The sequence below is a fragment of the Crocuta crocuta genome, unplaced genomic scaffold (genome assembly GCF_008692635.1).
Source record: "Crocuta crocuta isolate KB4526 unplaced genomic scaffold, BGI_CrCroc_1.0 scaffold15, whole genome shotgun sequence".
NCBI lineage: Eukaryota > Metazoa > Chordata > Mammalia > Carnivora > Hyaenidae > Crocuta > Crocuta crocuta.
Window position 1 is genome coordinate 1,305,250 of NW_027530508.1, and position 12,954 is coordinate 1,318,203.

Genomic DNA, 12,954 nt, shown 5'->3' on the forward strand with positions numbered 1-12,954 from the left:
AACCACCATTTTAATCACCAGCTGCTGATTAAAGACCCAAAACAGGAGTTTGTTGCCCCACCTGTATCCTTTTGGGTTTGACCATCATGCAGCCAGGCCCAGCACCACACTGACTTTTTTCTGGGGGCAGAAAGAGCCAGGGAATTTGCCTTAGGACCAACTCACAACCACTGACTTAAGAGAATGGCAGACAAACATCCTCAGTCCCTCACCCCTCAAGCAAGGTCACTCAGAAGTGATTGCTGTTACAGGCCCCCAGAGGCACTAAGCTCCCTACCCATCCTTGATAATGTATTTGAATGGGCTGCCTCCCCTTCCAGTACTTCCTAGAATCACCTCCCATGTAAACTGCTTGTAACTAATCCTTGTCTTAAGCTCTGCTTCTCAGAGATCCACACCAACCCACTACATTTTGGTGAAAGAAACAAGTACTACCATCCAAAGGGGGCACATTAGGAGACAGGGGTTGATATGTGGCACAAGAGGCGGAGACCTCCCAAGATGCTTCTCAGGGGCATCTTTGATCATGAAAGCTTAGATACCCAGCTCAGGGCCAAAGTGGCACATACTCATAGGAGCAAATATGCATTATGCAAATATGAAACAGAGAATGAAATCACACAATTAATGCTTTTAATTCAAAACAAGAAAGACAACTTCATCCTGGCTAAACTTCTTGCACCCACCTAATGGTACCTTCTCTCCCTGCAGACAAGGGAAACCTATGATTATCTTGAGGCTGCCTGGTGGGCAAGGGCTGGCCCCAAAGAGTGCTACAGAATAAAGAGTGCTACAGAATCCCCCTGCTGAATGAACGACACATTTGTGAACTGTGGTGGGGCTGGACCTCGAGCAGGCCCTCACTGACAAAATCCTTGTTGAATGCTGCCTAAGTGGGTACAAATACAGCAACCAGCTCCTCCACCCTGGGAGTCTCAGGTTCCTTCTGCACTGCGAGGACTGTGGGTTTGGAAGGAGAAAATGGGCGGAGTTCCACTCCTCATGCTCCAACACTAGCAACTGGTGGACTGTTTTGGGGGCTGGCTGCGGGGGATGGGAGAAACTGGGGTCAAGGACGGGGGGGCTGGCCCTCTAGAGCAGTCTGAAACACGTCACAAGGCAGCTCCAGGCACAGGATGTTCTGGGATTCCTCCTCACCACCCTCTGCCCGCCCTCTTTTCTGCCAGTTTGTCCCATCCACTTGTCCTGAATGCGGCAGCACAGGAGAGCTGGGAGCCAGCTGAGAAGGAGGCCGATGCCAAGCTTCACCTGGCTGTGTGTCCATCCTTCCCCGTCCTCCTTCCCTGCCTCCCAGGAAGCCCCATCCCAGTGAGGGGTCAGCGGGGCCAGGCAGCACTGAGTTCCTTCTCCAGACCCTGGACAAACTGGTCATTGAGGAAGAGCAGCTGACCATGGGGCAGGAAGCGGGCGAGGATGCCCTCGATGCGATCGGCCCTAAGCAAGAGGTTGGTATTGGGGGTAAGCAACCGGAGGTGGTCCAGGAGGAGGCGTGCCAGCAGCCGGAGAGTGCCCTCAGCCAGCAGCAGGTTCTCGTGGGTGTCCAGCACCAGGGCGAAGCCTAATGAGAGCACACCCAGCCACACCACTGTCCGAGGCTCCTGGAAAGGGTCCCCGGCTGCCAGGCGGAAGGCCCCAAGCGGGGCCTCCTGAAGGGGCACTGGCTCATCTGAGGACTGAAGCTGTAGGTCCACGGAGGTCCGGCCAGATGCCTGCTGCTGCAGCTGGCACATGGATTCCACCTGCCTGGGAAGAGTGGGTGGGTCACTGCCTTCTGTCATCTGCATGCCCACCCCTAAAACTGAGAGCTGCTATTAACTTCCTATCTCAGATATAGAAACTTAGGCCCAGAGAAACTAAGTGACCTGCCCAGGACCACAGAGCAGGAAGCATGAGCCATGACAGGAATCCAGGCTCCTGCCTCCAGGCCCTGAACCATCTCACTCCATGTGTTCAAGAGAAGGCAGGTTTTGAACACAGCTCCTTGGGCCAGGAAAGGGCACCAGGGGGAAAAGATGCCCTCATCAGCTTCACAGAGGCTTCCTTAACATAAAGAAACACAACATGAGAAATGCAGTAAAAGCCATGTTCAGCTGGCCTGTCCAACCTCTCCACCACCATCCTGCAACCCTCTTCAAATGAAAAAGAAAGACCTTCCACTTGACCCCTGAGGCTTTTGAAATCACTCTCTGATCCCTCCTGAATCATCTTCTAATTTGGGCCATGCGCAAGCTGGTTTTAAAGGCATTTGATTTTCTGTGCCACAGGAGGCGGGTGGAGGCCCAGAGGAACAAGGGGATGGCAAGAGACTAACAAAGGGGTGCCCGAGAATGTTAATCCCCGAACACAAAAGGCAGAGAGGTCAAGAGATTCTGGCATTTGCTGGCTCTGTCTGGGTCTGGGATGGGAAGGTCTAAGGCCAGCCGCTACATCTGGAACAGTATTTCCCACACACTGCTCTTTCAGTGGTTTTCAGGAGGCTCTGGGTTCAGAATTCCCATGTACCACATTATCTCTCCTCCTCAGGGATTCATAAAGCCTACAGGCATACTAACGGCCCTGAGAAGTCCTGCACTGCAAAGCTGTTCCGGGATCTGCCTACACCCAGATCCCAGCTCTGCCATGTTCTAGCTACATAACCTTGGGCAGATTAAGTTCCTTAAAGTCTCTGTACCTCAGTTTATTCATCTGTAAGGTAGGAATAATAGCTGTACCTATCTCAATAGACAGTTACAAGGATTAACGAATTCATATACATGAAATGCTCAGAACATAAAACTCTTAGCACATATGTACAGGCTCAATAAATGGTAACTGTAACAATTAACGATGATGACCACACTATTATTTCTTTAACCCTTTTTCACATAACACTTGTGAACAACTGAGGACAGCTCGTGGAAACACTACTCTAAAACATTCTCTCCGCTTCTTAGTATGATTCTCTGTGCCCTGCAGAAAAGCCATCATAATCAGACATGTGTTCAATGAAGGCCCGTGTGTTACCTGGCCACAGCCAAAATCTGCTCCTTTCGGAGGAGCCTGTCCCTCTCAGCACCATGTGGCCGTGGGTCATCAGGTGAATTCTCGGCACCAAAGATGCAGGAGTACAGCACTCGGCAAAGGCCTGTGTCCTGGGCCTGTGGAGCCCGCAAGGTGTGGATGAGGAAGGCGTGGACCATGGCTCCAGGGTGGGCACTATGGGGAAGCCAGAGACCTCGGTGAGATGAGTGTTAAAGTTACAGGGCAGCCACAGGGCAGCATGTCACTAGTGCTCCTCAGCCACTCAAGAGACGCTTCCCACCTCTGAATAAAGGTGTCCGGTCAGCAGCACTTCTGCCCGCAACAGAGTCAAATGGTGAAGAAATCTCAATCGCTGCTTGGCCTTTTTGCTAAGATCGAGTGAAGAAATCTTAGACAACCCCAAACCCAGCTCTACAAAACAAATGGCCAGGAATCTTCAGTGTCAGGCATGAGAGTCAAGGGAACCTGGGGAGCTGCTCCACACTGAAGAAGACTAAAGAGAGTCAGCTGAATGCAGAGCAGGGATGGAGGGGGGAGCAGCCAATAAAAGAGTAGTTTCAACATACAGCACTATTAGGACAACTGGAAACATTTTAGGTAATAGTCTTGACCAATGTTACCTAATTTTGAATGTGGGAGAATGTTCTCCTTTTCAGATAATAAACACTGACCCTCCCCTAAACACAGAACTAAAATAGCATCGTGTCTGCAGCTAACTTAATTATCAAGGGTATGAAGTAGTTCTTTATAAGAAACTCTTGAAATTTTCTGTAAGTTTCAGATTACTTAAAAAGAAGACTACTAGGGGCGCCTGGGTGGCTCAGTCGGTTAAGCGACCGACTTCAGCTCGGGTCATGATCTCACGGTTGGTGGGTTCCAGCCCCGCATCAGGCTCTGTGCTGACAGCTCAGAGCCTGGAGCCTGTTTCAGATTCTGTGTCTCCCTCTCTCTCTCTCTGACCCTCCCTTGCTCACGCTGTCTTTCTCTCTCAGAAATAAAAATAAAAACATTTAAAAAGTTAATATATATATATATATATAAAATAAAGACTACTAAATAATAATGATGCTAATAACAAGGGTGTCTGGCTGGCTCAGTGGCCGGCCAGGGATGGAAAGGTAGCGGGTACACAGTAAGCAAGTATCTGTTATCTCTAATTAAGGGCAAAAAGATCGTTTAAAGGGGCCAAGCAGGAAGGTTCGCGAAGGCGCTCTGAGGGCGAGAACCAGCTGACCTGGCACTGACCTCCGGTCACCCTCCAGCGGCAAAAAGTGCGTCATCAGCCTCCGCCACCACGTCCCCCCTACCCACAGACAAATGGTAGCGACAAAAACCCTCACGTCACTGCCTCGCGCAACCCCGTGGCCCAGTGCATTTGGGGGGTTGTAGTTCCTTGCTCCAGTCAGACAGACCTAAGCAGGGCACCCCGCCCTGAGTGTGCTGTCCCTGAGCCCCGGGGCCGCTGTCCTCCAGGTGTCGTACTCACCCTTCCTTCCCCGCCTGCGGACCTCTGCTAACCGGCCGCTCGAACCGGTAGCGAGAGACCAATGGCGGCTGCAAGGTCCCTGGGCGCCTGCGCACGCCGGCCGCGAGAGCGCGCACGAGATGACGCGCTCAAGGTGGGCGGAGCCCGGACGGCCGGAGCGGGGAGGGACAGTGTTCTGACGCCCGGAACCCCGGCGAGGGCTGCTTTTGCCCTCCTACCAAAGACCCCTTGCTTCGAGCTCCCAGCGAGGCCCATGTCCGTTAGTCCCAGACAGGGTGTGGGGGTTGCCACTTGGAGCCTCTGGATCAGCCGAGCTCCAGGCCACAGTCCCCAGCGACCGCAAGGGGGCGCAGCGGCCCGGCGTGTGAACCTTCCGGAAAAAACGGCAGCCGTGTAGTTGCCGGCGGGAGGGGTTCGGACTCCCGCGGCCCTTGCGAGCCTTCTGAAGCTCACGGGGCCTAACGGTGCAGGGCTGGTTCTCAAACTGGCCAGTACGCGTGGGAGTCGCCGGGGTGCTTGTTAAAATGCAGGTTCCTGGGCTTTACTTTTGGAAATTGTGGCTTCAGGACAAAGATGCATATTTAGGCAGTTCGTCGGTGAGGGTTTAGGGTTGTGGGTTCCTGAGGTGAGTTAAGACTAGGGTTCAGTTTCGAGTAGAACGATTCAAATTTATGCCCGTCCGCCACCCCCACCCCACCCTGTCACTAGCTGTGTGTACCTGGGTGAGTCACTTCGTTGGACCCCAGTGAAGGGTTTAGTAGGCTGATCAGTTTCCTTTTGCACTTCCACCTCTTAACAGGTTGACCCCTCTTTGAGGAAAACTGTCAAAGGTGTAATGAAGAGACTTATTCTTTCAGCCTGAAAGGGGCATTGCCAGCCATCAGCCTCAATTAGGCCCCAATTAGAGGCGTGGCCCAAAGGTGTTTGGGGTCCTTGCAAGGTCTTGGCTTAGCCTCACTGCCTACCCTGGGCATCCCCACTCACGTATGTACTTTTGCCTTTTGGCAAGTGAACCCCTCAAGCCTCCCAGTGTTCTGGGCCTCAGAGCCTCCACGCTGGCTCTTCCCTCAGCCTAGAATGCCCTTTCTTTCCCCCTTTTTTTCCCCTTCAAAATGTGCTCAGACCAAAACTTAGGGGAAGCCTTCTTGCCTGGACCGCCCATTAGCATTCGGCTTCTCTCTATGCACCCATTGTTGACGTCAGCCTGTGGTGGTGATGTCTCCATGGGGTATGCCCAGGCCATGGCACACATGCTCTCTCCCCAGGGCCATGCACAAAGCAGGCCTGGAGCCAACAAGAACACACTCTCTGGTGACTGAAGAAATGAAGAGCGGGGCAGCTGAGGTGGGGGCCCTGGAGCCAGGACTCTCGAAGGGCAAGGCATGCACTCGCTGTAGGACCAGGGCAGGGTGGCACCGAAGGAAGGCTACAGGAAATGGCCAGGGTCTGACTAGGGCATATGGGCATTTTGAACACAGTTACAACATAAAATACATTTGTAGATGGAGGGGCAGGCCCCGAGACCTTGTGAGAACTCAGTCACAAGACTGGAGTCATGTTGGCTCAGTTCCTGGTTGCTGGTCCCTATCGCGCTCAGCCAGGACCCGTGTCTGCCAGCTGATTACAGCAGGGAGCTGGCCAAGGGCTGTGGTTGCTTGGGGCCACCTGGCATCTGGAATACGGTATTCCAGCCTCTGTCCATTCCTTTTTTTAAAAAGTATTTTTATTTTTTACTTTTTAGAAAGAGAGTATAAGTTGGGGAGAGGGGCAGAGGGAGAAAGAGAATCCTAAGCAGGCCCCACACTCAGCATGGAGGCCAATGCAGGGCTCAATCCCACACCCCTGGGATCATGACCTGAGCTGAAATCAAGAGTCAGACACTCAACCAACTGAGCCACCCAGGCACCCCTCTGTCCATTCCTTAGGCAGTGAGTCCACTCCAAGTCCCAGGCCACGAGGGGCTGGTCGTGTGAGGTATGTGAAGGAGACAGCAGTGAAAATCTAGCCTGAGCCAATACTGTGGAGGGCTATGGAGGACCCGGACGGAGGTGGTGTCCTGATAAGTAGCAGAGCAAACTCAAGTGCCATTCCCGACTTTTTTGCAGCCTTCAGCCAACCTATGATCTCCAGGTCTAAAGCCAGGAGCTGAGGACAGTGAGGCAGGAAGGAGCCTGGGTCCCCCAACATGCTGTAGAGCCTTCTTGCTGAGTGAGGAGCACACACATTTATTTCGTTAAACAGCCGTGTGGGGTTGCTGTTACATACAGTCTAAGTCATGCCCAAGTGAGGCAGCATGTGAAGGGGTCTGGCATACAGTAGGCACTTGGTAAATCAATATATGTTGACAACCCTTAATACAGAGGCAGCATAGGAGAAGGTGTCAGAGAGGCATTGGTTAGCACCGGAAAGCAAGTGGGGTCTTCTGGTCTGATGGGAGGCAGAGGCAGAGGCAGAGGGACCGACAGGTTGAACTTTCCAGTGCTTCCCAGAGTTATAAAACCAGTCCTCTAGACAAAATGGAACAGTCTGAGTGTGATGGAGGCAACGTACATTGCATGTTCACGTGTGTGAGGCTTTCATAGTGGGTACCCTACAGATTGCGGCTGGGCCAGGCATACAATAGGTGCAGATGTAGGTTTGTGGTGTATGGATAGATGTGTATGTGTGTGTGTGTGTGTGTGTGTGTGTGTGTGTGTGTGAGAGAGAGAGAGAGAGAGAGAGAGAGAAACTGAGGCGAGAAGGAAGAAAAGTAAAATAAAGCACTACAAAAAAAAATTAGAGGAGCTTGAACAAAGAAGGTGGCTGGATTTAGGGCCTGGCCCGCCTGTCTAGAAGTGGCTCAGGATCACAGCTTCCTGTCATTTCCCCTCTCCTCCCTCTGGCTGTGTGCAGAGGTGCCCATCACTCTACTCTCTAGCCCTGCTCTTCTCAGTGGTCCTCTGAATTAGGGTCAAGGGTTGCCTGCACCCTCTTGCATTGGGCCGCTTCCCCACACTCCCATCCTCCACCACTCCCTGCCCACGTCAGGGTGAGGCCTACCCCATGATGGCAGGCAGCCTGGTGCCTGCCACTATGATGTGTGCACAGTGATTCAACTGATTCAACTTGGAAAGCAGATTCCGTTCGGGACCTACCCAAGCCATAGCAGTGTCCTGAATCACAGGTGGGCAGCCTGGCTTGGGAAGCCCTGCTGCTTCTCCCAGATATTAGAAACCAACGCCCAGGGGGCACCTGGGTGGCTTAGTCGGTTGAGAGTCTGACTACAGCTCAGGTCATGATCTCGGGATTCACANTTAAAAAAAATAATAAAAAAAAAAAAAAAAAAAGAAACCAACGCCCAGGTCCTGCTTACACACCTCCAGCGACAGGGAACTCACTCCCTGGGGACAGCCCCATTGGTTTTTGACAGCTGGAAACCCTTACTGATGACCTTTACAGACCCTGAGTCCTCAAGCCAGACTAGTTGAGCCACCACCTACTTCTGGATGTGGGGAGGGCAATTGGGTGGAATCTGCCAGCTCCAGGCAGTGGATTTTTTGAATGGCTCCCTGATAAGGATGTCTAGCCATTTCTCACAGAGTAGAGCAGCAAACTAAGAGGGAGAAGGGATCTGCTTTTTTGAGAATCCAGGCAGGCTGAGATTAAGTGGACAAGGCTGCTGTAGAATAAACGGGACTAAATTCAGGCAAGCCTCATCCTTCCATCCCCCTGGGTCATCTCAGACACGGCATTGTCCTGCGCAGGCTGCTTTCCACCAGCCACACAGATGGTTTCCTCCTCTGTCTCCACCACATCCCGTTCCACAGCTTCCTAATTGCTACCTGGACTGGTGCAGTAGGCCACCAGCCTACCTACAGCAGCTGGGCTCTTCTCCTACAACACATCACCTAGGGGCTAGCCAATGTGCAGAAAACGGACAAAACCCTGTCTGGACCCCCCTTTAAAATGATTTTCAGGGACGCCTGGGTGGCTCAGTCCGTTGAGCGTCCGACTTCAGCCCAGGTCATGATCTCAGTTTGTGGGTTCGAGCCCCGCGTCGACTCTGTGCTGATGGCTAGCTGGGAGCCTGGAGCCTGCTTTGGATGCTGTGTCTCCCTCTCTCTGACCCTCCCCTGCTCATGCTGTCTCTCTCTCAGAAATAAATAAAATATTTTTTAAATATGATTTTCAGGCTTATCCTTTTTACCTGTCCGTTCTTTCATCCTCACACTGGCCCTAAGTAGTAACAGCCATGGCCAACTCTTGTATTGCACTCACTGTAGATAGGTTCTGTTCTGAGTGCTTTACATACACTAATTCATTTGATCCAATCCGCTATCCTTTGAAGGAGGGCCTCTACAATCCCCATTTTACAGATGAGGAAATTAAGGCACACTGAGCTCAAGTAACTTTCCTGGTGTTACCCATGTGCTAAGGGAGATGTGCATGTCAGTAGATTTCAGCCTGCCCCTCCCCCCTTGTGTGTCCCCCTTCCTCCCCGTCCCCACACAATGGCCCCAGGGGCTGGCTCAGCCCCTGCTCCAAATTCCAGAAGACCATAAGCCTCCTCCAACCCCTGCCCTGCTTACCTTCTACAACCCAACCCTGGGAGCTCCATCCCACCCTCGGGGAGCCCCAGGCCCCATGGAAGTCATGTTGGCTGGGCTCCAGGAGGAGGTGGCCATGTGTGATTCGTCCTTTCAAACAGCCGCGCTTCCTGCAGGGCTGACAGCCAGAAGGCCCCACGAGGCGGCTCAGACCCAGCCACGTGAGGCCTCCTCCCCTCCCGCTGCCCCAGGCCGCTGACTCAGAGCCTGGCAGCCTCCCAGGGGCGTGTGCTGGAGCAGCTGGGTGCGGCGGAGGCTGCCCTAGCGGCACATGGCTGGCACCCACACCAATTCCTGTGTGGGTTGGGTGGGAATGCTTCTTACCTTCTGTCCCATGACCGACTGTCTTCTTTGAACAATCGGCTGTGACCAAGTCCACATCCTCCGGCGTTCTCTTAAGGCCTGGCTTTCCCAGCTGTAGAACAGCAACTTCTCCGTCATTACTCAACTTCCCTCTCCTGATTGTTTCCAGATTCCACGAGACCTCCTTGTCTAAACATCCCTCCTTTCTGCACTAACAGTTTTATTGCCTCTGGAAAGCGGGTGCCAATGTGTTCGATTCCAGGGATGAAGACTTTTTAGAAATCCCAAGTTTTCTAGACGGCTGTCGTCAGTGGATGGACCCAAGCCAATGACATCCGGCAAATTAACTCTGAAGAGTCACTTTAACTTTTTAAAGAATCTGACTTGAGGGGAAAAAATAAGACTAGTATTTCAATATAGGAGAGCCAGAAAACAGGCTGGGCTTGAACCTTGCTGCTGCTGTGGCACAACGTGTAGGTTCAGCACTTAACAGAGCTCTTGCTGTATACAATGATCACATTTTCTGGTTAAGAGAGAGAAATTAAAATCGATCAATTTTGACGAGCATATGGAGCAACAGAATTCTCACTCTGCTGGTAGAAAACGCTAAAGCTGAGCGAACACACTATGACCCAGGACTTCCACTCCTAGGTGTATTGCCAGTACCATTTGAAATCATTTCATCGAGGGCAGAATGAAAATGTTCTATACCTAATTGTGATGGTGCTTACACAACTGCATGCATTTGTCTAAACTCACAGAACAGAACCATACACTCACATGGGTGAATTTCACTGCATATAAATTGTATCTTTATTTTTACTTTATTTTATATATTCTTTAAGTAGGCTTCATGCCCAGGGTAGAGCCCGATGTGGGGCTTGAACTCACGACCCTGAGATCAAGACCTAAGTTGAAATTGAGATTAGGACACTTAACTGACTAAGCCACCCAGGCACCCCTGTATCTTAATTTTTTTAATGTAAAAATCAGAAGAAAAGAAGTAGAATGAATAATTCAATTTAGGAGTATAGCCACACAGTGGAATACTATACAGCAACGAACAGGAACAAGCCACCGCTAAGGGAAACATAAATAAATCTCAAAATCGTGCTGAGTAAAAGAAGCCCGATGTAAGGGTATGAACTGTATGATTTCATGTATATGAAGCTCAAAAACAGGAGAAACAAATCTATCCTGACAGAGGTCGGAGCAGTGGGGACTCCTGGAGTGCAGGCAACTGGAAGGGAGCAAAAGAGTCTCATGGGATTCTAGAAAGGTCCTTTATCCTGAGCTGTGTAATGGTTCCTCGGGTCTGTGCTCTCTGCTTAAGACGTGGATTACTCTTCAATTTAAAAAGAAAAAATTTTTTAAAATTGTTTTTGCAAGTGACCCAGTGAGCAATTCAGCTGATAGCCATACCCCACCAGGGCCCACTGACTTGGTCAGCTTGGCACAGGCCAGCTCCCCACCTGTGCTTGGCCCCACGGGGCTCTTTAACCATGGAAGCAGGCTGCACATGGCTGCTCCCAGGCTGGAATTCCTGCCCCACCCTGGCCCGTGCAAAATAACCCTTAAAACTGGCCAGCAGCCCAGGATTTTAAACCACTTCCTTGCCTGATCTGCGTCCCTTTATAAGCATCCAGGAAAGAAGTTATAGCTTCTCGTGCTAGGGGGAGGAGAGATTGGGGCACCTCTGCCCCTTCCCCTGAGCTTCCCAGGGGTCGATGGGGTCCTTCCTGAGTTGGAGGGCAAACCTCTGGCATTCCCTCTCCCAGTCTCAGGCCCACCCCCGCCAGGGTATATGTGAGCACCAGGACCTTCTCTGGGGGAAGTTTTGTCTTGGCTTGATCAAGGCCCTCTCCCTGCCTCCTCCTCCTCTTCCCCTGCAAAATGAGCTATATACCTACCTGGTAAGCTTAGGAGACATGTATGTGTCTGGAACAGTCTGAATGCCCCGTGACCACAACTATGGCTCTGATGGTGAGATAGGAGGAGGGCAGGTGTAGTCTCAGATGTCAGCACCTGGCACACAGCCTGGCCATTGTTAGACACTCAGCACCCATTGCTCCCTCCTCCCGTGTGGCCAGACCCTGACCCATGGGGTGGAAAGAGGACACTCGGAGCAGAAGCCAGGCAACCCAGCCCCACCTGCTTGGCTGCTCTGGGACCAGGGCGGGAGATGAGGAGTGGGAGAGCCCTGGGCAGCTGGAATGCCTGCTCTGCTTGTATCTGCTGTGTGACTTAGGGGCAACCACATGCCCTCTCTGCACATCCAGCAGCCTTCCTCCTCTGTAAAACCAGGAAGGAGGGAGAGGGGCTTCCTGGGACCATTTAAGCAGAGTGGAGCAAACAAATCTTAGTAGGACAGTGCCCAGGGCTTTCTCTCCTTCCCTATTTCACCCTGTTCCTCAGGGGTCTACACAGATATTTTCCTTTTTCTGGGGCAAGTCCCCTTACTCACATAAATGCTGTCCTTGGTGTCAGCTGCCTGCTCAGTGGAGAGGGCTTCTAGAGCTTTCAGAGCCCCTCCCTCCCTGAGCAAAGGCTCAGGCCCCCAGACCATCAAAGTCACACCCCCAACAGCCCCCACCCATTGTGCCCTTGCAGGGGGCCTGGACCAAGAGGGAAGACCAAGCCTTTAGGCATAAGAATCTTGGAGGAAAAGCCGGAGATAAGGCAGGCACTATTTAGACTCAGCCTGGGAATCTGGAGTCCCTTAATGCTCTAATAGGAAATAGCCTCCATTTTCCCATCTGCAAAATGGAGTGAATAATCATTAGCACCACCTACTTCAGAAGGTAGATGAACTTTGACAGAAAATGGTAATGATGCCCTGCAAGCTATACACACTGTATCAGGCAGCACCTTATCTGTACATGTGCAAAGGAGGCCCTGCAATCACAGACTCGCATTTGGGGGCAAGGGTCACCTGCAGTGGTATTCTGAGGGAACTTCCTGAGACACCAGGTTGGGGCCTGGGACCCCTTCTCCCAGACTGGCCCCTTTCCACTCTCTTGATCTTGAACTTGGCATCCTCCTAGATGGTGGAACCTCTGCTGTGTGCTGGAGACGCTGAGGGGAAAGTCAGTTTTCTGACAGGGCAGGAAGGCTTCTGGGAGGAGACGACATTTGAAATGGAGTCTCAAAGGAGGAAGAACAGGGAGAGAACATTCCTGGATGCAGCAGATGCAAAGGAAGGAAATGTGAAGAGCAAGGTGTGAGGATTTGAGTCAAAAGAGGTGAGAGGTCCTCAAGGGCCATGCCAGGAGTCTTCTAAGTTTATCCTGAGGGCAGTGGGGAGCCACTGACAATTCTTGAGGAGTGACAGGGTCACTTTGGTTACTCGGTGCAGTATAGGAAGGGTGAGGTTAGAGGTGCTTGAGTAGCCCATGAAGAAGAAGAGAGGCTGCCTTGGGAAGAGGCCACCTCTGCAGGAGTCTTCCGACCCCCATCCGCTGACCTGCGGCTCCCCTACCCCACCATCAGCATCTGCCGTGGTCTTGTCAGGGGCCCACAGGACACAATGCTGGTGAC

At 52.0% G+C, this 12,954-nt stretch overlaps 1 protein-coding gene across 4 annotated transcripts; it reads right to left on the bottom strand.

The window, feature by feature from the left end:
• Positions 1 to 616: 616 nt before the first annotated feature.
• Positions 617 to 4,612, bottom strand: AP5S1 (adaptor related protein complex 5 subunit sigma 1). Of its 4 annotated transcripts, none has more exons than XM_077766941.1 (3): positions 4,529 to 4,612; positions 3,025 to 3,216; positions 617 to 1,764 (listed from the first exon to the last, which is right to left on the bottom strand). In XM_077766941.1, the coding sequence occupies exons 2-3, from the start codon at positions 3,198 to 3,200 to the stop codon at positions 1,338 to 1,340; spliced, it is 603 nt and encodes a 200-aa protein (XP_077623067.1). In that variant the 5' UTR covers positions 3,201 to 3,216; positions 4,529 to 4,612; the 3' UTR covers positions 617 to 1,337. The 4 variants fall into 4 exon arrangements, with proteins under 4 accessions (XP_077623067.1, XP_077623065.1, XP_077623068.1 ...); XM_077766939.1 differs by lacking the exon at positions 4,529 to 4,612 and adding an exon at positions 4,288 to 4,341; XM_077766942.1 differs by lacking the exon at positions 4,529 to 4,612 and adding an exon at positions 4,277 to 4,332.
• Between the last annotated feature and the right edge of the window lie 8,342 nt (positions 4,613 to 12,954).